This window comes from Somniosus microcephalus, chromosome 30, assembly GCF_052327205.1.
Source record: "Somniosus microcephalus isolate GS21.2 chromosome 30, FLI_Smic_1.0, whole genome shotgun sequence".
Lineage (NCBI taxonomy): Eukaryota > Metazoa > Chordata > Chondrichthyes > Squaliformes > Somniosidae > Somniosus > Somniosus microcephalus.
The window spans coordinates 14,265,262-14,291,634 of record NC_141016.1 but is presented as its reverse complement, the minus strand read 5'-3'; the positions used below and the strand labels follow the sequence as shown (position 1 = coordinate 14,291,634).

Genomic DNA, 26,373 nt, shown 5'->3' with positions numbered 1-26,373 from the left:
GTGGAGGGAGTGAATATTTCAGGTGGTGGAGGGAGTGAGTGTTTCAGGTGGTGGAGGGAGTGAATGTTTCAGGTGGTGGAGGGAGTGAGTGTTTCAGGCGGTGGAGGGAGTGAGTGTTTCCGGTGGTGGAGGGAGTGAGTGTTTCAGGTGGTGGAGGGAGTGAATGTTTCAGGTGGTGGAGGGAGTGAGTTTTTCAGGTGGTGGAGGGAGTGAATGTTTCAGGTGGTGGAGGGAGTGAGTGTTTCAGGTGGTGGAGGGAGTGAGTGTTTCAGGTGGTGGAGGGAGTGAGTGTTTCAGCTGGTGGAGGGAGTGAATGTTTCAGGCGGTGGAGGGAGTGAGTGTTTCAGGTGGTGGAGGGAGTGAGTGTTTCAGGCGGTGGAGGGAGTGAGTGTTTCAGGTGGGGGAGGGAGTGAATGTTTCCGGTGGTGGAGGGAGTGAGTGTTTCAGGTGGTGGAGGGAGTGAGTGTTTCAGGCGGTGGAGGGAGTGAGTGTTTCAGGCGGTGGAGGGAGTGAATGTTTCCGGTGGTGGAGGGAGTGAGTGTTTCAGGTGGTGGAGGGAGTGAGTGTTTCAGGCGGTGGAGGGAGTGAATGTTTCCGGTGGTGGAGGGAGTGAGTGTTTCAGGTGGTGGAGGGAGTGAGTGTTTCAGGTGGTGGAGGGAGTGAATGTTTCAGGCGGTGGAGGGAGTGAATGTTTCAGGTGGTGGAGGGAGTGAGTGTTTCAGGCGGTGGAGGGAGTGAATGTTTCAGGTGGTGGAGGGAGTGAATGTTTCAGGCGGTGGAGGGAGTGAGTGTTTCAGGTGGTGGAGGGAGTGAATGTTTCAGGCGGTGGAGGGAGTGAATGTTTCAGGTGGTGGAGGGAGTGAGTGTTTCAGGTGGTGGAGGGAGTGAGTGTTTCAGGTGGTGGAGGGAGTGAATGTTTCAGGCGGTGGAGGGAGTGAATGTTTCAGGTGGTGGAGGGAGTGAGTGTTTCAGGCGGTGGAGGGAGTGAGTGTTTCAGGTGGTGGAGGGAGTGAGTGTTTCAGGCGGTGGAGGGAGTGAATGTTTCCGGTGGTGGAGGGAGTGAGTGTTTCAGGCGGTGGAGGGAGTGAATGTTTCAGGTGGTGGAGGGAGTGAATGTTTCAGGTGGTGGAGGGAGTGAATGTTTCAGGTGGTGGAGGGAGTGAGTGTTTCAGGTGGTGGAGGGAGTGAATGTTTCAGGTGGTGGAGGGAGTGAGTGTTTCCGGTGGTGGAGGGAGTGAGTGTTTCAGGCGGTGGAGGGAGTGAATGTTTCAGGTGGTGGAGGGAGTGAATGTTTCAGGTGGTGGAGGGAGTGAATGTTTCAGGCGGTGGAGGGAGTGAATGTTTCAGGTGGTGGAGGGAGTGATTGTTTCAGGTGGTGGAGGGAGTGAATGTTTCAGGTGGTGGAGGGAGTGAGTGTTTCCGGTGGTGGAGGGAGTGAGTGTTTCAGGCGGTGGAGGGAGTGAGTGTTTCAGGCGGTGGAGGGAGTGAATGTTTCAGGTGGTGGAGGGAGTGAATGTTTCAGGCGGTGGAGGGAGTGAGTGTTTCAGGCGGTGGAGGGAGTGAATGTTTCAGGTGGTGGAGGGAGTGAATGTTTCAGGCGGTGGAGGGAGTGAGTGTTTCAGGCGGTGGAGGGAGTGAATGTTTCAGGCGGTGGAGGGAGTGAATGTTTCAGGTGGTGGAGGGAGTGAATGTTTCAGGTGGTGGAGGGAGTGAATGTTTCAGGTGGTGGAGGGAGTGAGTGTTTCAGGTGGTGGAGGGAGTGAATGTTTCAGGCGGTGGAGGGAGTGAGTGTTTCAGGTGGTGGAGGGAGTGAATGTTTCAGGTGGTGGAGGGAGTGAATGTTTCAGGTGGTGGAGGGAGTGAATGTTTCAGGTGGTGGAGGGAGTGAGTGTTTCCGGTGGTGGAGGGAGTGAATGTTTCAGGCGGTGGAGGGAGTGAGTGTTTCAGGTGGTGGAGGGAGTGAATGTTTCAGGTGGTGGAGGGAGTGAATGTTTCAGGTGGTGGAGGGAGTGAATGTTTCAGGCGGTGGAGGGAGTGAGTGTTTCAGGTGGTGGAGGGAGTGAATGTTTCAGGTGGTGGAGGGAGTGAATGTTTCAGGAGGTGGAGGGAGTGAATGTTTCAGGTGGTGGAGGGAGTGAGTGTTTCAGGTGGTGGAGGGAGTGAGTGTTTCAGGTGGTGGAGGGAGTGAGTGTTTCAGGAGGTGGAGGGAGTGAATGTTTAAGGTGGTGGAGGGAGTGAATGTTTCAGGCGGTGGAGGGAGTGAGTGTTTCTGGTGGTGGAGGGAGTGAATGTTTCCGGTGGTGGAGGGAGTGAGTGTTTCAGGTGGTGGAGGGAGTGAATATTTCAGGTGGTGGAGGGAGTGAGTGTTTCAGGTGGTGGAGGGAGTGAATGTTTCAGGTGGTGGAGGGAGTGAGTGTTTCAGGCGGTGGAGGGAGTGAGTGTTTCCGGTGGTGGAGGGAGTGAGTGTTTCAGGTGGTGGAGGGAGTGAATGTTTCAGGTGGTGGAGGGAGTGAGTGTTTCAGGTGGTGGAGGGAGTGAATGTTTCAGGTGGTGGAGGGAGTGAGTGTTTCAGGTGGTGGAGGGAGTGAGTGTTTCAGGTGGTGGAGGGAGTGAGTGTTTCAGCTGGTGGAGGGAGTGAATGTTTCAGGCGGTGGAGGGAGTGAGTGTTTCAGGTGGTGGAGGGAGTGAGTGTTTCAGGTGGTGGAGGGAGTGAGTGTTTCAGGTGGTGGAGGGAGTGAGTGTTTCAGCTGGTGGAGGGAGTGAATGTTTCAGGCGGTGGAGGGAGTGAGTGTTTCAGGTGGTGGAGGGAGTGAGTGTTTCAGGCGGTGGAGGGAGTGAGTGTTTCAGGTGGGGGAGGGAGTGAATGTTTCCGGTGGTGGAGGGAGTGAGTGTTTCAGGTGGTGGAGGGAGTGAGTGTTTCAGGCGGTGGAGGGAGTGAGTGTTTCAGGTGGGGGAGGGAGTGAATGTTTCCGGTGGTGGAGGGAGTGAGTGTTTCAGGTGGTGGAGGGAGTGAGTGTTTCAGGCGGTGGAGGGAGTGAATGTTTCCGGTGGTGGAGGGAGTGAGTGTTTCAGGTGGTGGAGGGAGTGAGTGTTTCAGGTGGTGGAGGGAGTGAATGTTTCAGGCGGTGGAGGGAGTGAATGTTTCAGGTGGTGGAGGGAGTGAATGTTTCAGGCGGTGGAGGGAGTGAGTGTTTCAGGTGGTGGAGGGAGTGAATGTTTCAGGCGGTGGAGGGAGTGAATGTTTCAGGTGGTGGAGGGAGTGAGTGTTTCAGGTGGTGGAGGGAGTGAGTGTTTCAGGTGGTGGAGGGAGTGAATGTTTCAGGCGGTGGAGGGAGTGAATGTTTCAGGTGGTGGAGGGAGTGAGTGTTTCAGGCGGTGGAGGGAGTGAGTGTTTCAGGTGGTGGAGGGAGTGAGTGTTTCAGGCGGTGGAGGGAGTGAATGTTTCTGGTGGTGGAGGGAGTGAGTGTTTCAGGCGGTGGAGGGAGTGAATGTTTCAGGTGGTGGAGGGAGTGAATGTTTCAGGTGGTGGAGGGAGTGAATGTTTCAGGCGGTGGAGGGAGTGAGTGTTTCCGGTGGTGGAGGGAGTGAGTGTTTCAGGCGGTGGAGGGAGTGAATGTTTCAGGTGGTGGAGGGAGTGAATGTTTCAGGTGGTGGAGGGAGTGAATGTTTCAGGCGGTGGAGGGAGTGAATGTTTCAGGTGGTGGAGGGAGTGATTGTTTCAGGTGGTGGAGGGAGTGAATGTTTCAGGTGGTGGAGGGAGTGAGTGTTTCCGGTGGTGGAGGGAGTGAGTGTTTCAGGCGGTGGAGGGAGTGAATGTTTCAGGTGGTGGAGGGAGTGAATGTTTCAGGCGGTGGAGGGAGTGAGTGTTTCAGGCGGTGGAGTGAGTGAATGTTTCAGGTGGTGGAGGGAGTGAATGTTTCAGGTGGTGGAGGGAGTGAATGTTTCAGGTGGTGGAGGGAGTGAATGTTTCAGGTGGTGGAGGGAGTGAGTGTTTCAGGTGGTGGAGGGAGTGAATGTTTCAGGCGGTGGAGGGAGTGAGTGTTTCAGGTGGTGGAGGGAGTGAATGTTTCAGGTGGTGGAGGGAGTGAATGTTTCAGGTGGTGGAGGGAGTGAATGTTTCAGGTGGTGGAGGGAGTGAATGTTTCAGGTGGTGGAGGGAGTGAATGTTTCAGGTGGGGGAGGGAGTGAATGTTTCAGGTGGGGGAGGGAGTGAATGTTTCAGGTGGTGGAGGGAGTGAGTGTTTCAGGTGGTGGAGGGAGTGAATGTTTCCGGTGGTGGAGGGAGTGAATGTTTCAGGTGGGGGAGGGAGTGAATGTTTCAGGTGGTGGAGGGAGTGAATGTTTCCGGTGGTGGAGGGAGTGAGTGTTTCAGGTGGTGGAGTGAGTGAATGTTTCAGGTGGTGGAGGGAGTGAATGTTTCAGGTGGTGGAGGGAGTGAGTGTTTCAGGCGGTGGAGGGAGTGAATGTTTCAGGCGGTGGAGGGAGTGAGTGTTTCAGGCGATGGAGGGAGTGAGTGTTTATGGTGGTGGAGGGAGTGAATGTTTCAGGCGGTGGAGGGAGTGAATGTTTCAGGTGGTGGAGGGAGTGAGTGTTTCAGGCGGTGGAGGGAGTGAGTGTTTCAGGTGGTGGAGGGAGTGAATGTTTCAGGTGGTGGAGGGAGTGAATGTTTCAGGCGGTGGAGGGAGTGAGTGTTTCAGGTGGTGGAGGGAGTGAATGTTTCAGGTGGTGGAGGGAGTGAGTGTTTCAGGAGGTGGAGGGAGTGAATGTTTAAGGTGGTGGAGGGAGTGAATGTTTCAGGCGGTGGAGGGAGTGAGTGTTTCAGGTGGTGGAGGGAGTGAATGTTTCAGGTGGTGGAGGGAGTGAGTGTTTCAGGAGGTGGAGGGAGTGAATGTTTCAGGTGGTGGAGGGAGTGAGTGTTTCAGGCGATGGAGGGAGTGAGTGTTTATGGTGGTGGAGGGAGTGAATGTTTCAGGCGATGGAGGGAGTGAGTGTTTATGGTGGTGGAGGGAGTGAATGTTTCAGGTGGTGGAGGGAGTGAATGTTTCAGGCGATGGAGGGAGTGAATGTTTCAGGCGATGGAGGGAGTGAGTGTTTATGGTGGTGGAGGGAGTGAATGTTTCAGGTGGTGGAGGGAGTGAATGTTTCCGGTGGTGGAGGGAGTGAGTGTTTCAGGACGTGGAGGGAGTGAATGTTTCCGGTGGTGGAGGGAGTGAATGTTTCCGGTGGTGGAGGGAGTGAGTGTTTCAGGAGGTGGAGGGAGTGAGTGTTTCAGGTGGTGGAGGGAGTGAATGTTTCAGGTGGTGGAGGGAGTGAGTGTTTCAGGAGGTGGAGGGAGTGAGCGTTTCAGGTGGTGGAGGGAGTGAGTGTTTCAGGTGGTGGAGGGAGTGAGTGTTTCAGGAGGTGGAGGGAGTGAGCGTTTCAGGTGGTGGAGGGAGTGAGTGTTTCAGGCGGTGGAGGGAGTGAGTGTTTCAGGTGGTGGAGGGAGTGAATGTTTCAGGTGGTGGAGGGAGTGAGTGTTTCAGGCGGTGGAGGGAGTGAGTGTTTCAGGTGGTGGAGGGAGTGAGTGTTTCAGGTGGTGGAGGGAGTGAGTGTTTCAGGCGGTGGAGGGAGTGAGTGTTTCAGGTGGTGGAGGGAGTGAATGTTTCAGGTGGTGGAGGGAGTGAGTGTTTCAGGCGGTGGAGGGAGTGAGTGTTTCAGGTGGTGGAGGGAGTGAATGTTTCAGGTGGTGGAGGGAGTGAATGTTTCAGGTGGTGGAGGGAGTGAGTGTTTCAGGCGGTGGAGGGAGTGAGTGTTTCAGGTGGTGGAGGGAGTGAATGTTTCAGGTGGTGGAGGGAGTGAATGTTTCAGGTGGTGGAGGGAGTGAATGTTTCAGGTGGTGGAGGGAGTGATTGTTTCAGGTGGTGGAGGGAGTGAATGTTTCAGGTGGTGGAGGGAGTGAGTGTTTCCGGTGGTGGAGGGAGTGAGTGTTTCAGGCGGTGGAGGGAGTGAATGTTTCAGGTGGTGGAGGGAGTGAATGTTTCAGGCGGTGGAGGGAGTGAGTGTTTCAGGTGGTGGAGGGAGTGAATGTTTCAGGTGGTGGAGGGAGTGAGTGTTTCAGGTGGTGGAGGGAGTGAATGTTTCCGGTGGTGGAGGGAGTGAATGTTTCAGGTGGGGGAGGGAGTGAGTGTTTCCGGTGGTGGAGGGAGTGAGTGTTTCAGGCGGTGGAGGGAGTGAATGTTTCAGGTGGTGGAGGGAGTGAGTGTTTCAGGTGGTGGAGGGAGTGAGTGTTTCAGGTGGTGGAGGGAGTGAATGTTTCAGGCGGTGGAGGGAGTGAATGTTTCAGGTGGTGGAGGGAGTGAGTGTTTCCGGTGGTGGAGGGAGTGAATGTTTCAGGTGGTGGAGGGAGTGAGTGTTTCAGGTGGTGGAGGGAGTGAATGTTTCCGGTGGTGGAGGGAGTGAATGTTTCAGGTGGGGGAGGGAGTGAATGTTTCAGGCGGTGGAGGGAGTGAGTGTTTCAGGTGGTGGAGGGAGTGAATGTTTCAGGTGGTGGAGGGAGTGAATGTTTCAGGCGGTGGAGGGAGTGAATGTTTCAGGTGGTGGAGGGAGTGAGTGTTTCCGGTGGTGGAGGGAGTGAATGTTTCAGGTGGTGGAGGGAGTGAGTGTTTCAGGTGGTGGAGGGAGTGAATGTTTCCGGTGGTGGAGGGAGTGAATGTTTCAGGTGGGGGAGGGAGTGAATGTTTCAGGTGGTGGAGGGAGTGAATGTTTCAGGTGGTGGAGGGAGTGAATGTTTCCGGTGGTGGAGGGAGTGAGTGTTTCAGGCGGTGGAGGGAGTGAATGTTTCAGGTGGTGGAGGGAGTGAATGTTTCCGGTGGTGGAGGGAGTGAATGTTTCAGGTGGTGGAGGGAGTGAATGTTTCAGGTGGTGGAGGGAGTGAGTGTTTCAGGTGGTGGAGTGAGTGAATGTTTCAGGTGGTGGAGGGAGTGAATGTTTCAGGTGGTGGAGGGAGTGAGTGTTTCAGGCGGTGGAGGGAGTGAATGTTTCAGGTGGTGGAGGGAGTGAGTGTTTCAGGCGATGGAGGGAGTGAGTGTTTATGGTGGTGGAGGGAGTGAATGTTTCAGGCGGTGGAGGGAGTGAATGTTTCAGGTGGTGGAGGGAGTGAGTGTTTCAGGTGGTGGAGGGAGTGAATGTTTCAGGTGGTGGAGGGAGTGAGTGTTTCAGGAGGTGGAGGGAGTGAATGTTTCAGGTGGTGGAGGGAGTGAGTGTTTCAGGCGATGGAGGGAGTGAGTGTTTATGGTGGTGGAGGGAGTGAATGTTTCAGGCGATGGAGGGAGTGAGTGTTTATGGTGGTGGAGGGAGTGAATGTTTCAGGTGGTGGAGGGAGTGAATGTTTCAGGCGATGGAGGGAGTGAATGTTTCAGGCGATGGAGGGAGTGAGTGTTTATGGTGGTGGAGGGAGTGAATGTTTCAGGTGGTGGAGGGAGTGAATGTTTCCGGTGGTGGAGGGAGTGAGTGTTTCAGGACGTGGAGGGAGTGAATGTTTCCGGTGGTGGAGGGAGTGAATGTTTCCGGTGGTGGAGGGAGTGAATGTTTCAGGAGGTGGAGGGAGTGAGTGTTTCAGGTGGTGGAGGGAGTGAATGTTTCAGGTGGTGGAGGGAGTGAGTGTTTCAGGAGGTGGAGGGAGTGAGCGTTTCAGGCGGTGGAGGGAGTGAGTGTTTCAGGTGGTGGAGGGAGTGAGTGTTTCCGGTGGTGGAGGGAGTGAATGTTTCAGGTGGTGGAGGGAGTGAATGTTTCAGGCGGTGGTGGGAGTGAGTGTTTATGGTGGTGGAGGGAGTGAATGTTTCAGGCGGTGGAGGGAGTGAATGTTTCAGGTGGTGGAGGGAGTGAGTGTTTCAGGTGGTGGAGGGAGTGAGTGTTTCAGGCGGTGGAGGGAGTGAGTGTTTCAGGTGGTGGAGGGAGTGAATGTTTCCGGTGGTGGAGGGAGTGAATGTTTCAGGCGGTGGAGGGAGTGAATGTTTCAGGTGGTGGAGGGAGTGAATGTTTCAGGCGATGGAGGGAGTGAATGTTTTCGGTGGTGGGTTTTGTTGAATGAAGGGTTTCTATCATGGAGAAAATCTTGACATTAGGTTCGGGGAAACCTGCAGGTTTTAATTAAAGCAGGAAGCCTCATAGGTAACAAAACCCAGTGAGGACCCACTCATCAACCCTTCTTGGTTAGGACATATAACATAAGAAATAGGAGCAGGAATAGGCCACTCGGCCCCTCGAGCCTGCTCCGCCATTCAATAAGATCATGGCTGATCTTGGGCTCAAAGCCACTTCCCTGCCAACTCCCCATAACCCTTCACTCCCTTATCTTGCAAAAATCTGTCTATCTCCACTTTAAATGTATTTAATGACCCAGCCTCCACAGCTCTCTGGGGCAGAGAATTCCACAGATTTCCGACCCTCTGAGAGAAGAAATTCCTCCTCATCTCAGTTCTAAAAGGGGGACCCTTTATTCTGAAACTATGCCCCCGAGTCCTAGATTTCCCCACGAGGGGAAACATCCTCTCTGCATCTACCTTGTCGAGCCCCCTCAGTATCATATGTTACAATAAGATCACCTCTCATTCTTCTAAATTCCAATGAGTTTCGGCCCAGCCTGCTCAACCTTTCCTCATAAGTCAACCCCCTCATCTCAGGAATCATTGTGGAATGGTTGCCATAGATTGACCAAGTGAATGGATGGATAAGTGGCACAGGTGGCTAGGTTGCTAAGGTCAGTAGATAGATGGTCCGTACAGATCAGGAGGTGTCGGGTTTGATCCCCTGACCCTAAGTTAGCTGATCCCAGGTGGGGTGGCATGTAGAGTGGCTCAGCTTCCTTGGATCAGGGAAGGGGTAACGATCAGCTCCAGTGACCCCCGCTGAAAGTGCCCCTATGAGGACATGGCGCTACGCCCATGGTGATGCCTGCCAACAATCACTGTTGTGTATTTCACCGCTGTCGGTGGAACTGTACTTCGGTGAGAGTCACAGGAAAGGATCCAGACTGATTCCTGGGATGAGAGGTGCTGTCCTATGAGGAGAGATCGAGTAGATTGGGCCGATACTCTCTGGAGTTTAGAAGAATGAGAGGTGATCTCATTGAAATGTATAAAATTCTTAAGGGGCTAGACAGGGTAGATGCTGAAAGGTTGTTTTCCCTGGCTGGGGAGTCTAGAACCAGGGGTCACAGTCTCAGGATAAGAGGTCGGTTTAGGACTGAGATGAGGAGAAATTTCTTCACTCAGAGGGTGGTGAATCTTTGGAATTCTCTACCCCAGAGGGCTGTGGCGGCTCAGTCACTGAGTATATTCAAGATAGAGATCGATAGATTCTTGGATACTAAGGGAATCAGGGGATATGGGGATAGTGCAGGAAAGTGGAGTTGAGGTCGATGATCAGCCATGATCTTACTGAATGGTGGAGCAGGCTCAAGGGGCAGAATGGCCCACTCCTGCTCCTAATTCTTATGTTCTTATGAAAGGAGATGGGGAGGAAAATTTGTGTGTTTGTGCGGGGGGGTGGGTGTGGAGGATGGGGAACAGAAGACCGCAAAGGGGATTGTAAAATCAAAACAGAAAAACACCGTCAGTCTGCCTCTGAAAGAGAAGAGGCAGATTGTCCAAAGATGTGCAGGTTAGGTTGATTGGCTATGATAAATTGACCCTTAGTGTTAGGGGGATTAAATACGTGGGGTTACGGGGATAGGGTGGGATATGGGTTGGTGCAGGGGTTACAGGGATCGGGTGGGATATGTGTCGGTGCAGGCTCGATGGGCCGAAATGGCCTCTATCTGCACTGTGGGGTTTCTGTGATTCGTGATTATTCCTTTGCTTTGAATGCCAGTTCTGACCAAGTCTCCCCAGCAGAGATGTTAACCTACCTTTCTGTTCCAAACGCTGACTGACCAGCTGCTGTGAATCTCAAACTTTTGTGGTTTTTTTTTCTCTATTTAACAAACCAATATATTCCCGTTTCATTTAAAACCAGAACCCTGACGTCTTATGGGTTTGTGAATGAGTCTTGGCGGACATTGCAGCTCACGCTGATTTTTTTTTTTGTCTTTGCCCTGGAGTTAGGCTCCCTGAATATTCGTGCAGGAATGTCTGGGGTGCATTGCTGTGAAAGCCCCTGTGGCAGGCATGTTACAATAGTGGACAAAGGAACATGTTGGTACAGCGCGATGCAAACAGCCAAGTTTCTGTCTGTACTCAAGCCTTGCTGCAGTTTTCCACCCATCGCAATTAAAAAAAGATGCCCTATTCTGTGGGTGGATTTGCAGCCTCCCATGTTGTAATTCTGATTTATATATATATATATTTAAAAATCAGTGCATAAAATGGAATAAATGAAAGAAATCATTCGAATAAAACTACTGGGTTGGGGTCGCTCCACCCTTCCTACTGAACTTGATGACTGAGAGGTGGCATCAAGCTATTTGTGAAGGATTTTGCTTCAGCACGATTGCTGGGTGGGGAGAGATGTCTGGTCAGAAGACCCGTTGATGGAAACCAATCGGGACATCAAAGGGGCTGGACTTGCCTTGAAGTTGGGTGCGGCAAGGCGCATGCTTGTAGCCGCAGCCTTGGTGTAATTGTATTATTGCTGAAAGTCTCGCCCGACTGGGAAGGGCTGGGCAGAGGGGGGAAGGCTGCACAGAAGCAAAGAGAGAGAGAAAAAAAGTATATTATATATCAAAAAATACTGCAACCGCTCTGTGGCTGCAGCTCTCATCGGACCTTGCGGAGCAATTGCAACATTCTGCATTGTATCGTTTGCTGGGGTTGCAAATAATCAGCAGCCATGTCTTACCAGGGGAAGAAGAATATTCCTCGGATCACGGTAAGGATGTCAGGGGGCTGTGTTGTGTGAGATGCAAATGTCGCCAGTCGCTTGTCATTTCAATTGTGTAATTGCTAGTACGATAGCAAAATACTGCAGATGTTGGAAATCCGAAATAACAACAGAAAATGCTGGAAAAACTCAGCAAGTCAGGCAACATCCGTGGAGAGAAATTTGAGTTGACGTTTCGGGTTTTTATGTGTAATTGCTAGGTCCGGCTGCTTGACCTCACGCAGTGCTAAGACCGCTTGCACCATTTCAGGTCCCACACCGACCGACGCAGTTTTTTTTTTAACATGGTGGGACCAAGGACAGCGACTGTGCAGTGTTCAGAGGGGATAATGGCGGTGTCTAAACACCGGCAGATGGGCGAGATTTCTCTTCCCTCCCTCCCCCTCCTCCTCTGCCTCTGATACGATTGTTGTCTCAGAAAGGATTAGAAAACAGAAGCCCCCATTTCAAACACTCCTTCCAAGAAGGGAAATGCATTGCAAACATCCTTTGCAAAATTGCTATAAATTAGACATTTATCATTGGCATCCCCCTCCTTTTCCTCCCCAAAAGCATTGCAACAAAGAAGGTGTTTAATGTGACCGATTTAGCGATTAGTGGAATTATTTTTAGATTTAAAAAAATTAACGTGTGCAAATATTTTTGAATCAGCACCGAAATAGTCCTGGACTAATCGGTGTGTATTGCAAATATAAAGGTCTGGATTATTCAGGGTGGGAGTAAATGCTTATTTTCATGTGTCGAACCCACCCATATTTTGACCTGAATATTTGAAGGTACGCAGGAATAATGCCTGTCTGAAATAATAAAGCAGAACGAGCTGGTAGAATGCTTCAATCTCATTGTTAATGTTTGGCACTTTACCAGATCAGTGTTGCATTTTTATATTAAATGTATTTAATCTCTCATTTTCATTTTCATTCTCTGGTTACTGTCATTTAACTGTTCAGAGGAGCAGGTCTTGCACATTTAAACATGTTTTAAGATTTTTGTCTTTTAAATGAATGGATCTTAAAATAAAAATCTCTCTTTCAGAGCGAGCGCATGCTGGTGAAAGGTGGAAAAATCGTTAACGACGACCAGTCTTTCTTCGCTGACATTTACATTGAAGATGGTCTGATCAAGTAAGGTGGTTTTATTCAGCTGTTGCAATAGGGCTTGGAGGGGAAAAAAGTGAATAAATGAACCTTTTTATTAAAAAAAAAGTATATATTTTTTTAACTAACTTTCTTGTCACGTGCGTAGGCAAATTGGTGAAAATCTGATTGTGCCCGGTGGGGTTAAAATCGCTGATGCCCACGGACGGATGGTTATACCCGGGGGGATTGACGTCCACACCCGTCTGCAGATGCCCACCAGAGGGATGATAGCCGCTGATGACTTTTCACAGGGAACAAAAGCAGCGCTGGCTGGGGGCACCACCATGATCTGTAAGGTTCAATTTTGGGTTTCCAGTATTCGGTTTGTACGTCAATTTTCATTTAGAAAGAAAATCGTAGGTCTAAGTTCATTATTACAAAGAGCAAACGTAGCTGGAGCTAATTTGAACGAGCAGGCAATACACTACAGCAAGCAAATTGATTAGCAAGTAACACAATGGATCAGATGAATTCTGCACTGTCAAAAGCTGAGATGCAAAATGCACATGTACAGATCTATTGCAGCTCATTAAGTGCTGAATAATTTTTAATACTAATCACACACACACAGATGAACGAATGGTCCAGATTTGCTGAGGTCTGTCTCCTTTTTTTCCGGCCCCCCCACTGTGATTTGTTAATTTTGATGTCTGTCTTTTTTTTTAAATGTTCCTCTCTGATTTCTCCCTCCCCCTTCTGAAAATGCAGAGGGAAGGGCAGCGTTCCATCAGTGCCAGCGACCTTCTGGTATTGTGCCCAATGGCAGTTCCTCATGCATACAAAGAATGAGTGCTGGCTAGTTAAAGCAGGGGGGGGGGGGGGGGAAGTGCTGGCACAGTTAAACCCAATCCCCACTCGCACCCGCAGGCATCTCCCGGTGAAATCTCTGGCGTGCTGATGGGGAGCCGGAGCCTCGGCAATCCTAGTTCTCTCTCCTCCCTCCTTATTCCAGGGACGCTGAGGCCAGTCGCCACACCCAGCCTAGATCGAGTAATGCCGCATAGAGCAGCCAGGATAGAAGCTGGGAACCTTTGGTGGTTTAGTAACACATCACACAGTGAATATAACCGCTAAACCGGGCGGGGGTATATGTTTTGATTTTGTGCATGATACTAAATCGCTGTCATTATGCAGAAATAAAATTGGAGCTGAAAATGAATAGGTGTGAAATGCAGTTGCTGTTAGAAACCGCAGTGTGTATATCACAGAATCACAGAATCCCCACAGTGCAGATAGAGGCCATTTCGGCCCATCGAGCCTGCACCGACACATATCCCACCCTATCCCCGTAACCCCACGTATTTAATCCCCTAACACTAAGGGTCAATTTATCATAGCCAAATCAACCTAACCCGCACATCTTTGGACTGTGGGAGGAAACCGGAGCACCCGGAGGAAACCCACGCAGACACGGGGAGAATGTGCAAACTCCACACAGACAGTCGCCCGAGGCCGGATTTGAACCCGGGTCCCTGGAGCTGTGAGGCAGCAGTGCTAACCACTATGCCACCGTGCCACCCCAATATATTTTTTTATTAAAAGTTGTGCTTAAACTCATGGGATCTGGGGGGATTTAAATGGTCTGGCTGGATTGGAATAGATGCAGCAGCTCATCCTGCTCAGGTTTGGACTCCCAGTCAGAGTGTCCCTGGTTTTAAACCCCGAAAACCTGGTGCATTTCAAAATCGTCTGCTCTCCTTCGGCAGGCTGTGTGCCAGTTATCGACTAAGCATCAAGATGTAGCCCCACGTGGTGGTGGTGGTGAGAGAGGGGGTGAGTGCCACATCCCTTGGCAGGAGTGCTTGCTTTAGGCCGGCTGTCGGCTGAATCGAGCAGCGCTGGAGCCTGAACTCGGCTGAAGGGCTGCGTGCAGCTGGGAGAGATAGAATTCGAAGTTTCAGCAACGTTTATATATTTAAAAAAAAAAAAAAAAAAAATACGATCACTGTTTCAATGTAGTGCCTCTAGGTATTTTGCAGAGGATGACCTGGAATCATAGACTGCAACATCTGCGGGTGGCTGCAGAGTCTTGCTAGCAGTCTGCAGTTGGACACTGAAATGAATCAAACCAAATCCTTTGATGGGTCTAGTGGGTACAGGGGCCACCGTTTCTGATCCACACAGGCTAGAATGGGCCAGCTTTGATCCCAGGCCTGTGCTGCATCACCTTTTGATCTAGCCAAGGCAATAGTTGGAAGGCAGCAATTGGCCCCACTGCCCCTTGAGTTAAGCAGAGGGGAAAAAATTGGGCAAGGCCCCTTGCTCCTGATGGCTGTCCAATGACCCGTGCCGGAAAAGTGGGCATTGGGTGAGGAGGACGGGATTACACTTCGACTTGATCCACTCCAAGTCGAACAGTCGGTCCGAACTCATTGTTTAGGGTCGCATGTGGAAAATAGGTCAGTACCCAGTGCCCTTGGAACTGAACCCCCAGGATTGTCTCATGAGGAAAGGTTGAGCAGGTTGGGCCTATACTCATTGGAGTTTAGAAGAATGAGAGGTGATCTTATTGAAACATATAAGATACCGAGGGGGCTTGACAGGGTAGATGCAGAGAGGATGTTTCCCCTCGTGGGGGAATCTAGAACTCGGTGGCATAGTTTCAGAATAAGGGGGCACCTATTTAAAACGGAAATGAGGAGGAATTTCTTTTCAGAGGGTGGTGAATCTTTGGAATTCTCTTCCCCAGAGAGCTGTGGAGGCTGGGCCATTGAATATATATTTAAGGTGGCGATAGACAGATATTTGAACTACAGGGGAGTCGAGGGTTATGGGGAGCGGGCAGGAAAGTGGAGTTGAGGCCAAAATCAGATCAGCCATGATAATGAATGGCACAGCAGGCTCGAGGGGCAAAATGGCCGACTCCTGCTCCTACGTCTTATGTTCTTATGGTGCCCTCAGGAGAGAAGGGAAGAATATTGGCAAAACTAATGTGACCAAGCCTTTTTTTCCAATGTTAACTTCCATCAGTAGCATTCGACAAGCAAGTAGTAGTCTCCATCAACTGGCTATTGTCAGGCTGGGTCTAAGCATCTATCTAATTGCTGTTGTGCGATTGTTAACCAACTAACTTTAGCTAGCAGTTACCTGTGGTACTTGTGCAACCTTTATGGCTCTGAGCAGTACCAGCGCACAGCAATAGATTGGGAGAAGGGGAAGTGCAACGAGACCTGGGTGTCCTTGTACACCAGTCGCTGGAGGTAAGCATGCAGGTGCAGCAGGCGGTTAAGAAGGCAAATGGTATGTTGGCCTTCATAGCGAGAGGATTCGAGTACAGGAACAAGGATGTCTTGCTGCAGTTGTACAGGGCCTTGGTGAGACCACACCTTGAGTATTGTGTGCAGTTTTGGTCGCCCTATTTGAGGAAGGATGTTCTTGCCATGGAAGGAGTGCAGCGAAGATTTACCAGACTGATCCCTGGGATGGCAGGAATGACGTATGAGGAGAGATTAGGTCAATTAGGCTTATACTCGCTGGAGTTTAGAAGAATGAGAGGGGATCTCATTGAAACTTAAAAATTCTAACGGGACTAGACAGACTAGATGCAGGAAGGATGTTCCCGATGGCGGGGGAGTCCAGAACCAGGGGTCACAGTCTAAGGATAAGGGGTAAGCCATTTAGGACAGAGATGAGGAATTTCTTCACCCAGAGAGTGGTGAACCTGTGGAATTCTCTGCCACAGAAGGCAGTAGAGGCCAATTCATTAAATATATTCAAGAAGGAGTTGGATATATTTCTTAAGGCTAAAGGGATCAAGGGATATGGGGAGAAGGCAGGGACAGGGTACTGAGTTTGGATGATCAGCCATGATTTCATTGAATGGCGGAGTAGGCTCGAGGGGCCGAATGGCCTACTCCTGCTCCTATCTTCTATGTTTCTATGAAGCCGCAAGAGACCTGCCTTTCAAATGCTTGCCCGGTACGCCAACACACTACGGCGCAATAAACTTGCATTTATTTAACTTCTTTTGACTGTTGATGCAGCTTTAATCTGGGTTAAAACGGGATGGCACTGTGGAACGGTTTGTTGTGCGTGCCTCCCACCTGAAACTGTAGCATTGCATCGGAATAAAGTGTTGAACTTGGAATTGCTTTCCATGCTAATCTGCCTCTTTCTCTAATTTTGGACCTTCACGGCTCCCTCATTTCCTCCGCCTCTCTCTGGTTCACTTTTCTCCGATCGCTCTCGTGCACCGACATAATAAATCTTTAAAAAAGAACCCACTTGGTAGAACAGCTATTTCTTTTAGTCCTAATGTTCTCCCTTTACCCCATTTCTGATCTTGGGGACTCGTGCTGTGGTGAGGTCCTTTGGTGCTTCATTCTGTTTGTGCGAATTAGTTGTTTTAAGAACATGAGAATTAGGAGCAGGAGTCGGCCATTCGGCCCCTCGAGCGTGCTCCGCCATTCAATAAGATCACGGCTGATCTTCCACCTCAACTCCACCTTCCTGTGGAGCCATCGTCACTGAGCCCAATCTTGGTCTTGCCCAATGTCTAAACTCGTGCTCTCCTACAGGGGGGCGCTGGATTCCTGCCCCTCCACCCTCCGTCCCTTGACTGGAGTCATTGAAGTCTCTTGCAGTTCTTCCATCATTGCCCTATTTCAGGTTGCCCAACTCGGCATAAACCTGAGGATCAAACCTTCACTGCGCCTCCAACAGGGAGAGATACCAACTTCCCTAGGGTTGCTTCTGTACGTATCTTGGTGACCTACCAACAACACTGGCAGAGTCCTCTCAGCGGGCTGGCTGTTTCTCCCTACTCTCCCGTGGTCCCTTGCTGTAGCATAATTCTATGTATTGGCAATAAATATATTAATCAATTCAAAAATTAAGATATCCTTCACAATCTGATTCAAATCGGCAGATAGGTTTTTTTTGTCTTGTCGATTTTTCTTCCCTCCCTCTCTCTTCTCTCCCAAAAGGCGTCCACTCCGTTTCTGGGATGTTGTTCCCCACTTGCTTGCCATCCTCTGCCCATGTTGCCATTGTGGAATTGATGTGTATAATCCCATTTCCCCCCCCACCCCCCCTGCAGATGTGTAACATGTACAATGTTTCTTTATTTCAGTTGACCACGTGTTGGCAGAGCCTGGAGTCAGCCTGATCACTGCTTTTGAACAGTGGCGAGAATGGGCCGATAGCAAGTCCTGTTGTGACTACTCGCTGCATGTCGATATCACGGAGTGGTATAAAGGCCTTCAAGAAGAGATGGATTTCCTGGTGAAGGAGCATGGTAAGATCTTCGGGAGTCTGTTAAGAAATAGTTGGGAGCCATCTCAAATCTGGGCTAACACTGTTTACGAAACGGATTTGTAACTGTCTGTGATAAATCCATGTAGTGAGACAAGGAACTCGAAGAGGCGAGGTATTAGGATTAATACGAGTACTTTATTAAACGACTGCAAAACAACCAGGCCGGCCTGCATCCCGGCATTGCACCTTTGCTGACCTTAACAGGAAGCAACCCCTGACCTTAGCAGCAGCATTGGCTACAGCACCACCTGGTGGATAACCTTAATCATAACATCCCAGATTACTATACTGTCGATGGTTCGGTGGGTGACTACGCTGCTCTGCGGTGCCGGGCTGCACAAAGCAGGAATGTCTCGGGCCTCCAGCTCTGGTCTGTACTGAGATAGCTTACCCTGAGGCAGCAGTAGAGGTGCTACAATAGGTTGGTAATGCCTCTGGAATAGGGAAGGGGGGAAAAAGGTCGGGCATTGTTCCTGCTTCTGATCACTATCCAGTGATCCCTGCTGAAAAGAGGGGATGTTAGGTGAAGACAGGATTGGGCTTGGATATGATGCGGTGGCGTAGTGGTTATGTCACTAGACTAGTAAGCCAGAGGCTCAGTCAAATGCTCTGAGGATACGGGTTCAAATCCCATCCATGGCAGCTGGTGGAATTTAAATTTAATTCAATTCAATTCTGGAATTAAATGTTAGTCTTAGTAATGGCGACCATGATACCATTGTCGATTGTTGCAAAAACCCATCTGGTTCACTGATGTCCTTTAGGGAAGGAAATCTGCCGTCCTTACCTGGTCTGGCCTACATGTGACTCCAGACCCACAGCAATGTGGTTGACTCTTAATGCCCTCTGAAATGGCCTAGCAAGCCACTCAGTTGTAAACAACCGCTACGAAAAACAAGAAGAATAAAACCGGACGGACCACCCGGCATCGACCTCGGAAACGACAACGGCAAACCCAGCCCTGTCGACCCTGCAAAGTCCTCCTTACCAACATCTGGGGACTTGTGCCAAAATTGGGAGAGCTGTCCCACAGACTAGTCAAGCAGCAGCCTGACATAGTCATAATTACCGAATCATACCTGACAACCAATGTCCCAGACACCACCATCACCATCCCTGGGTATGTCCTGTCCCACCGGCAGGACAGACCCACCAGAGGTGGTGGCACCGTGGTATACAGTCAGGAGGGAGTAGCCCTGGGAGTCCTCAACAAAGACTCAGGACCCCATGTGGTCTCATGGCATCAAGTCAAACATGGGCAAGGAAACCTCCTGCTAATTACCACCTACCGCCCTCCCTCAGCTGATGAATCAGTACTCCTTCATGTTGAACACCAATTGGAAGAAGCACTGAGAGTAGCAAGGGCACAAAATGTCCTCTGGGTGGGGGACTTCAATGTCCATCACCAAGAGTGGCTCGGTAGCACCACAACTGACCGAGCTGGCCGAGTCCTAAAGGACATAGCTGCCAGACTGGGTCTGCGACAGGTGGTGAGGGAACCAACAAGAGGGAAAAACCTACTTGATCTCGTCCTCACCAATCTACCTGTTGCAGATGCATCTGTCCATGACAGCATTGGTGGAAGTGACCACCGCACAGTCCTTGTGGAGACAAAGTCCTGTCTTCATGTTGAGGATACCCTCCACCGTGTTGTGTGGCACTACCACCGTGCTAAATGGGACAGATTTCGAACAGATCTGGCAACTCAAAACTGGGTATCCATGAGGCGCTGTGGGCCATCAGCAGCAGCAGAATTGTATTCAACCACAATCTGTAACCTCATGGCCCGGCATATCCCTCACTCTACCATTGCCATCAAGCCGGGAGATCAACCCTGGTTTAACGAAGAGTGCAGGAGAGCATGCCGGGAACAGCACCAGGCATACCGAAAAATGAGGTGTCAACCTGGTGAGGCTACAACACAGGACTACTTGCATGCCAAACAACGGAAGCAACATGCGATAGACAGAGCTAAGCGATCTCACAACCATCGGATCAAATCAAAGCTCTGCAGTCCTGCCACATCCAGTCGTTAGTGGTGGTGGACAATTAAACAGTTAACAGGAGGAGGAGGCTCCAAAAATATCGCCATCCTCAATGATGGTGGAGCCCAGCACGTGAGTGCAAAAGACAAGGCTGAAGCATTTGCAACTATCTTCAGCCAGAAGTGCCGAGTGGATGATCCATCTCGGCCTCCTCCTGAGGTCCCCAGCATCACAGATGCCAGTCTACAGCCCATTCAATTCACTCCACGTGATGTCAAAAAACGGCTGAAGACACTGGATACTGCAAAGGCTATGGGCCCTGACAACATTCCGGCAATAGTACTGAAGACTTGTGCTCCAGAACTAGCTGCGCCCCTAGCCAAGCTGTTCCAGTACAGCTACAACACTGGCATCTACCCGGCAATGTGGAAAATTGCCCAAGTATGTCCTGTCTACAAAAAGCAGGACAAATCCGACCCGGCCAATTACCGTCCCATCAGTCTACTCTCAATCATCAGCAAAGTGATGGAAGGTGTCGTTGACAGTGCTATCAAGCGGCACTTACTCAGCAATAACCTGCTAACTGACGCCCAGTTTGGGTTCCGCCAGGGCCACTCAGCTCCTGACCTCATTACAGCCTTGGTCCAAACATGGACAAAAGAGCTGAACTCAAGAGGTGAGGTGAGAGTGACTGCCCTTGACATCAAGGCAACATTTGATCGAGTGTGGCATCAAGGAGCCCTAGCAAAACTGAAGTCAATGGGAATCGAGGGGAAAACTCTCCATTGGTTGGAATCATACCTAGCACAAAGGAAGTTGGCTGTGGTTGTTGGAGGTCATTCATCTCAATCACATGACATCACTGCAGGAGTTCCTCAGGGCAGCGTCCTAGGCCCAACCATCTTCAGCTGTTTCATCAATGACCTTCCCTCCATCATAAGGTCAGAAGTGGGGATGTTCGCTGATGATTGCACACTGTTCAGCACCATTCGAGACTCGTCAGATACTGATGCAGTCCGTGTCCATATGCAGCAAGACCTGGACAACATTCAGACTTGGGCTGACAAGTGGCAAGTAACATTCGCACCACACAAGTGCCAGGCAATGACCATCTCCAACAAGCGAGACTCTAACCATCTCCCCTTGACATTCAATGGCATTGCCATCACTGAATCCCCCACTATCAACATCCTGGGGGTTACCATTGATCAGAAACTGAACTGGACCAGCCATATAAATACAGTGGCTACAAGAGCAGGCCAGAGGCTGGGAATTCTGCGGCGAGTGTCTCACCTCCTGACTCCCCAAAGCCTTTCCACCATCAACAAGGCACAAGTCAGGAGTGTGATGGAATACTCTCCACTTGCCTGGATGAGTGCAGCTCCAACAACACTCAAGAAGCTCGACACCATTCAGGACAAAGCAGCCCGCTTGATTGGCACTCCCTCCACCACTGGCGCACTGTGGCTGCAGTGTGTACCATCTACAAGATGCACTGCAGCAACTCGCCAAAGCTCCTTCAACAGCACCTTCCAAACCCGTGACCTCTACCGCTTAGAAGGACAAGGGCAGCAGACGCATGGGAACATCACCACCTACAAGTTCCCCTCCAAGCCACACACCATCCTGACTTGGACCTGTATCGCCGTTCCTTCACTGTCACTGGGCCAAAATCCTGGAACTCCCTTCCTAACAGCATTGTGGGTGTACCTACACCATATGGACTGCAGCGGTTCAAGAAGGCGGCTCACCACCATCTTCTCGAGGGCAATTGGGGATGGGCACTAAATGCAGGCCTAGCCAGCGACGCCCACATCCCATCAATGAATAAAAAAAAACTCCATGTTTGAATAGCTTGCTGATGCTCACTGACCAGACTTAGACGTGAGGCATGGACATTTGCGTGAGGTGTGGAGGCTGGCTGGCACCTATACAAACATACCCCAGCAGGATTCGAAGAGAGTCGGGGGAGACAAACCTGAAAGAGTAGACAAGCCAGGGCAGATAGTAATGCTGTCCTGTGAGATAGTTAACATTTGGAACTGGGGCACTTGCCATGCTTGAACTCTCGAGATTTTTGCTGAAGTGCCCTTCAGTCAGTTGGAGTAATTAGTGAAACGAAGATGGCAGGGTTCTGTAGATTTGCACATAAATCAAGATAACGTGAGACCATTCATTGTCGTCTTTACACAATTGGAGGGTGAATCTAGCCTGGGAATTAACCCAGACCACTGCAGGCCACAGGAAGAGCGTGACTGTATCCTGCATGAGTCTCGGTGGTCCTGATAAAATAGAAAGACTTGCATTTATATAGCGCCTTTCACGACCTCCCAAAGTGCTTTACAGCCAATGAAGTACTTCTAACAGGTTGTCACTGTTGTAATGTAGGAAAGGAGGCAGCCAATTGCACACAGCAAGCCCCCACAAACGGCAATGTGATAATGACCAGTGATGTTGATTGAGGGATAAATATTGGCCCCAGGACACCAGAGAGAACTCCCCTGCTCTTCTTTGAAATAGTGCCGTGGGATCTTTTATGTCCACCTGAGAGAGCAGACGGGGCTTAACGTCTCATCCAAAAGACGGCACCTCCGACAGTGCAGCACTCCCTCAGCACTGCACTGGGAGTGTCGGCCTAGATTTTTGCGCTTGATTCTCTGGAGTGGGACTTGAACCCACAACCTTCTGACTCAGAGGCGAGAGAGTGCTACCCACTGAGCTGCTGGCTGACGCACGAGACCTGAGTTTGGACCACTTCCACCAGAGGTCATTGTGAACACAGTTGCATGCGAACCACTTGGAGAATCACAAGACCTTCACGACTGAGTGGGGGCAAGGTTTGAGTTGTGATGGTTTCTTTACTGCCCGTGAAAGTTCATTGAGAACCTTGAGAACTAATGTCTGTACATCGTGGGACACGGAACAAAATGGACAAAATTTTAAAACTCAGACTTGTATCTGGCCTTCATTCAAGAAATGTCTGGATCCATTACTTCAAAAATGACATTAAGCGTTAGGCTGGAAAAATATATTTAATAAAAACAGAAAATGTTGGAAAACTCAGCAGGTCAGGCAGCATCTGTGGAGAGAGAAACAGAGTTAACGTTTCAGGCCGATGACCCTTCGTCAGAACTGGAAAAAGCAGGAGATGGAACAGGTTTTAAGCAAGTGTTGGGGGAGGGGAGGAAAGAACAAAAGGGAAGGTCTGTGATAGGATGGAAGGCAGGAGAGATTAAGAGATATTTAGTGAGATTAAGGGCTGGATTTTCATTCAGAAGTCGGGAAGGAGGTGGGACTACAACTTTTGGGGTTGTAGTCCCGCCTCCATCGAGATGCGGCCAATCCACGCGATTTTAACTTGATTGACCTTGAGCCCGCCCAGCGGGCTCAGCGGGCCAATTAAGGGCCACCCGGCAACAGGTGACGTCACAGACTGAAATTTCATCTGTCAAGAGGTTTTGACAGATGAAATATCAGCGTTTCACAGCTGTTTGAAGCTGTCGAACACTGACAGTCTTCTAACATGAGTCCTTCTCCACAGACTCAGTTAGAAATCTCTCCTGCACAGAAAGCTGAAGGCTGCCACTTTTGACAGTTTGCAGCCATTCTGCTTTCTGTGCCAGTGAGATGAGGGACTCCCCGAACCTAAAGGAAGGAAGGCTGAAAAGATAAGAAAATGTATGTAAAACTTACTTAATCACTTTACACACACCAAACACATTTACCTTTGCACTCATGCACCCATCACTCACCTGAACTCCGGACATCTCGACCCCTCCAAGCCCTTCATCCCGACGGCCCGACTCCTCCTAACTTGGCGTGGTTTGGAGCTGTCGGGAATCCCACAGTTCAAGCTTAAAAATAGGGATTAGGCTAAAAACTGCCTGTTAACAGGCAGTTAATTGGCACTAATCCCTTCCCGCCTCGGGGAGGTGGGTCCCAGTGCGGGGCGGGTACCCGCCTCCTTTGAAACTGGCATGGAGGCGAGTTGGGGGTGGGATGGTGTCGGGACCCCTGATTTCGGGAATTTAACCCCCCGCACGCCTCCAATCCCAACTCCACGGCACACTGAAAATCGAGCCCTAAGAGATGGTGCAAGGCAGAAGGAGATGGTAATGGGACAAGTTAAGAAACAAAAGATGGCTCTAGATGAAGTGTGAATGGCGCTGGCAGGATGATCGACAGCTGCCATGTGAGAGAGAAAAAAAATATTGAACTGTATTTTAACCTCGGCGTATGTAACCTGTAGTGTAGCACGTGCCCCTCATTTAACCATGTGCGGGAACAGTGTCCAAACTTCTTGTACAGCAGGATAATGTATTAAAAAAATATATAGCTGGTCAGGCAGCTGAACATCTGCTCTGGCCGTCTAGGTCTGCATTTCAAAAGATCTCCCTTTTAATGGCACTTGTCTCCCAGTGGCCTGTCAGCCATTCTGCACAAGGTAAGAATAATGTCGTATTACTGATGTAACAAAGGAAACTCTAAGCAATAAACTGCGCTTATACCTTTCCAATCCTTTTTCATCAGGTGTAAACTCCTTCCTTGTCTATATGGCCTACAAGGAACGCTACCAGCTCTCTGACACCCAGGTAAGGCAACAATAGAAACATAGTAACATAGGAGCAGGAGTAGGCCATTCGGCCCCTCGAGCCTGCTCCGCCATTCAATGAGATCATGGCTGATCATCCAAATTCAGTACCCTGTCCCTGCCTTCTCCCCATATCCCTTGATCCCTTTAGCCTTAAGAAATATATCTAACTCCTTCTTGAATATATTTAATGAATTGGCTTCAACTGCCTTGTGTGGTAGAGAATTCCACAGGTTCACCACTTTCTGGGTGAAGAAATTCCTCCTCATCTCTGTCCTAGTTGGCTTACCCCTTATCCTTAGACTGTGACCCCTGGTTCTGGACTCCCCTGCCATCGGGAACATCCTTCCTGCATCTAGTCTGTCGAGTCCTGTTAGAATGTTATAAGTTTCAATGAGATCCCCTCTCATTCTTCTAAACTCCAGCGAATATAAGCCCAATCGTCCCAATCTCTCCTCATACGTCATTCCTGCCATCCCAGGAATGGCAGAAATATACTGGGTGGAAAAACCAAATGCAGGCTACCCTGCCGAGGTGTCTCACAATAACTTCTTCTCGTGTTGTTTGTCTCCTTTTTTTTCTTGCAGATGTACGAAGCCCTGAGTGCAATTCGTGACATGGGTGCCGTCGCTCAAGTTCATGCTGAAAATGGTGATATTATTGCCGAGGTATTATAGCTGTGAAGTGGTAACATTTTCGAAGACCGAATTGAGGTGGAAATGACAAAATGGCGCCTCCTGCATTCAGCGGCCGCCATTTTGTAGTGCACTGGGTTAAGCAGTCGGTCACCAGACATTGTGGATTTGCGTTGGAATCCAACCCCGCCTGACTCGAGTGAAAGATTCCCCTCTCTTGATGTACGACTCCCAACGAAATAGAGCTTGGGGTACTCTTGACCTGATTCATAGGCACATGGGAAACAGGCGTAGGCCATTCAGCCCCTCGAGCCTGTTCCGCCATTCGGTGAGATCGTGGCTGATCTGTATCTTAACTCCACCCGCCTGCCATGGCTCCATATTCATAAATGGGTCTGATTTCACAGCAGGAAATGATTCATAACCCAGGAAGGGAGTTTCCTGTGACGTATGTAAACCGAATGCTTACGGACTTCTTTATTCTAAATTTTCACGAAGTCGAGAGAACTGAAGGGTCTGCCGATTGGACCCTGCTTTTCTCCGCTTAATTTCTTCAAAGCCGATAGCAGGTGAATTTTAAAGACATGACTGAGAGTGCAATGGATGAACCCGCCGTAGCTTCAGGTCAGCCCTGAGCTGTTTCCATGGATACCGGCTAGCCTGTTTTAACAACAAAATCACATTTGAGCCTGACATTACACAATAACAAAGTCCAGAGAAACAATTTTTGATTTTGACTGGAATGGCTGAGACCAGTTTATAGATTCCCACCCCCTTGTTAATGCCTGTAAAATACAGGACCTGCCATTCACACTTAGCACTTCAACCTAACCAACTGATTTAGGTTCGCAAGAAAAAGAGTTGCCCTTCGAAACCATGTTTTGTAGAATGCCTCTTTTTATTTAATACACTACAGATAAAATTATTGTATTGTGCTGAGCAAGAAGCCTGGCCCATGTTTCCTATGCCTAGTCCAGAGGACGCTCGGGTTGATTGGCCACCATCTCCACCCCTCTCCCTAGCAACTGTCTGAGGCTGAACCACACTGTTCGCAACCTTGGTGTCGTATTTGACCCTGAAATGAGCTTCCAACCACATATCTGCAGCATAACAAAGACCGCCTATTTCCACCTCCGTAACATCGCTCGTCTCCGCCCTTGCCTCAGCTCATCCGCTGCTGAAACCCTAATCCATGCCTTTGTTACCTCTAGACTTGACTATTCCAACGCACTCCTGGCTGGCCTCCCACATTCCACCCTAGGTAAACTTGAGGTCATCCAAAACTCGGCTGCCCGTGTCCTAACCCGCACCAAGTCCCGTTCGCCCATCACCCCTGTGCTCGCTGACCTACATTGGCTCCCGGTTAAGCAACGCCTCAATTAAAAAATTCTCATCCTTGTGTTCAAATCCCTCCATGGCCTCACCCCCTCCCTATCTCTGTAATCTCCTCCAGTCCTACAACCCTTAAATATCTGCGCTCCTCCAATTCTGGCCTCTTGAGCATCCCCAATTTTAATCGCACCACCAATGGTGGCCGTGCCTTCAGCTGCCTAGGTCCTAAGCTCTGGAATTCCCTTCCTAAACCTCTCTGCCTCTCGCTCCTTTTTAAGACGCTCCTTAAAACCTACCTCTTTGACCAAGCTTTTGGCCACCTGTCCTAGGATCAAGGAGGTTTTGTCAGCCACTGCTTCCAATGGCAACTTTATGTCGTAGGGTAAACTGTGAGAAAGGGGTCATTGACCATTTATGAGATACGGCTTCCTTACCAGTTGACTGTGCTTCTGGGAAATTTCCGAGTAAGAATAATTTGGATTGCACAGTGCTTTTTGTTGGTGTGACCGACACCAATTCTTTAGCTTTGCAGAAAGAAAGAAAGATTTGCATATCTGTAGCGCCTTTCACAACCTCAG

The 26,373-nt window shown here is 50.0% G+C and overlaps 1 protein-coding gene across 4 annotated transcripts in view; it reads left to right on the top strand.

Moving 5' to 3' along the window:
- LOC147097926 (dihydropyrimidinase-related protein 2) overlaps positions 1 to 26,373 on the top strand; it is a 124,472-nt gene that overhangs the window by 75,222 nt on the left and 22,877 nt on the right. For 2 of the 4 annotated variants that reach the window (XM_085971001.1, XM_085971000.1), the window contains exons 2-6: positions 11,893 to 11,981; positions 12,103 to 12,287; positions 17,068 to 17,232; positions 23,768 to 23,829; positions 24,416 to 24,496. In XM_085971001.1, the coding sequence (XP_085827127.1) occupies positions 11,893 to 11,981; positions 12,103 to 12,287; positions 17,068 to 17,232; positions 23,768 to 23,829; positions 24,416 to 24,496 (582 nt within the window). Of the gene's footprint in view, positions 1 to 10,521; positions 10,846 to 11,892; positions 11,982 to 12,102; positions 12,288 to 17,067; positions 17,233 to 23,767; positions 23,830 to 24,415; positions 24,497 to 26,373 lie in introns of those variants that run through there. The other 2 variants (XM_085971003.1, XM_085971002.1) reach the window with 2 other exon arrangements.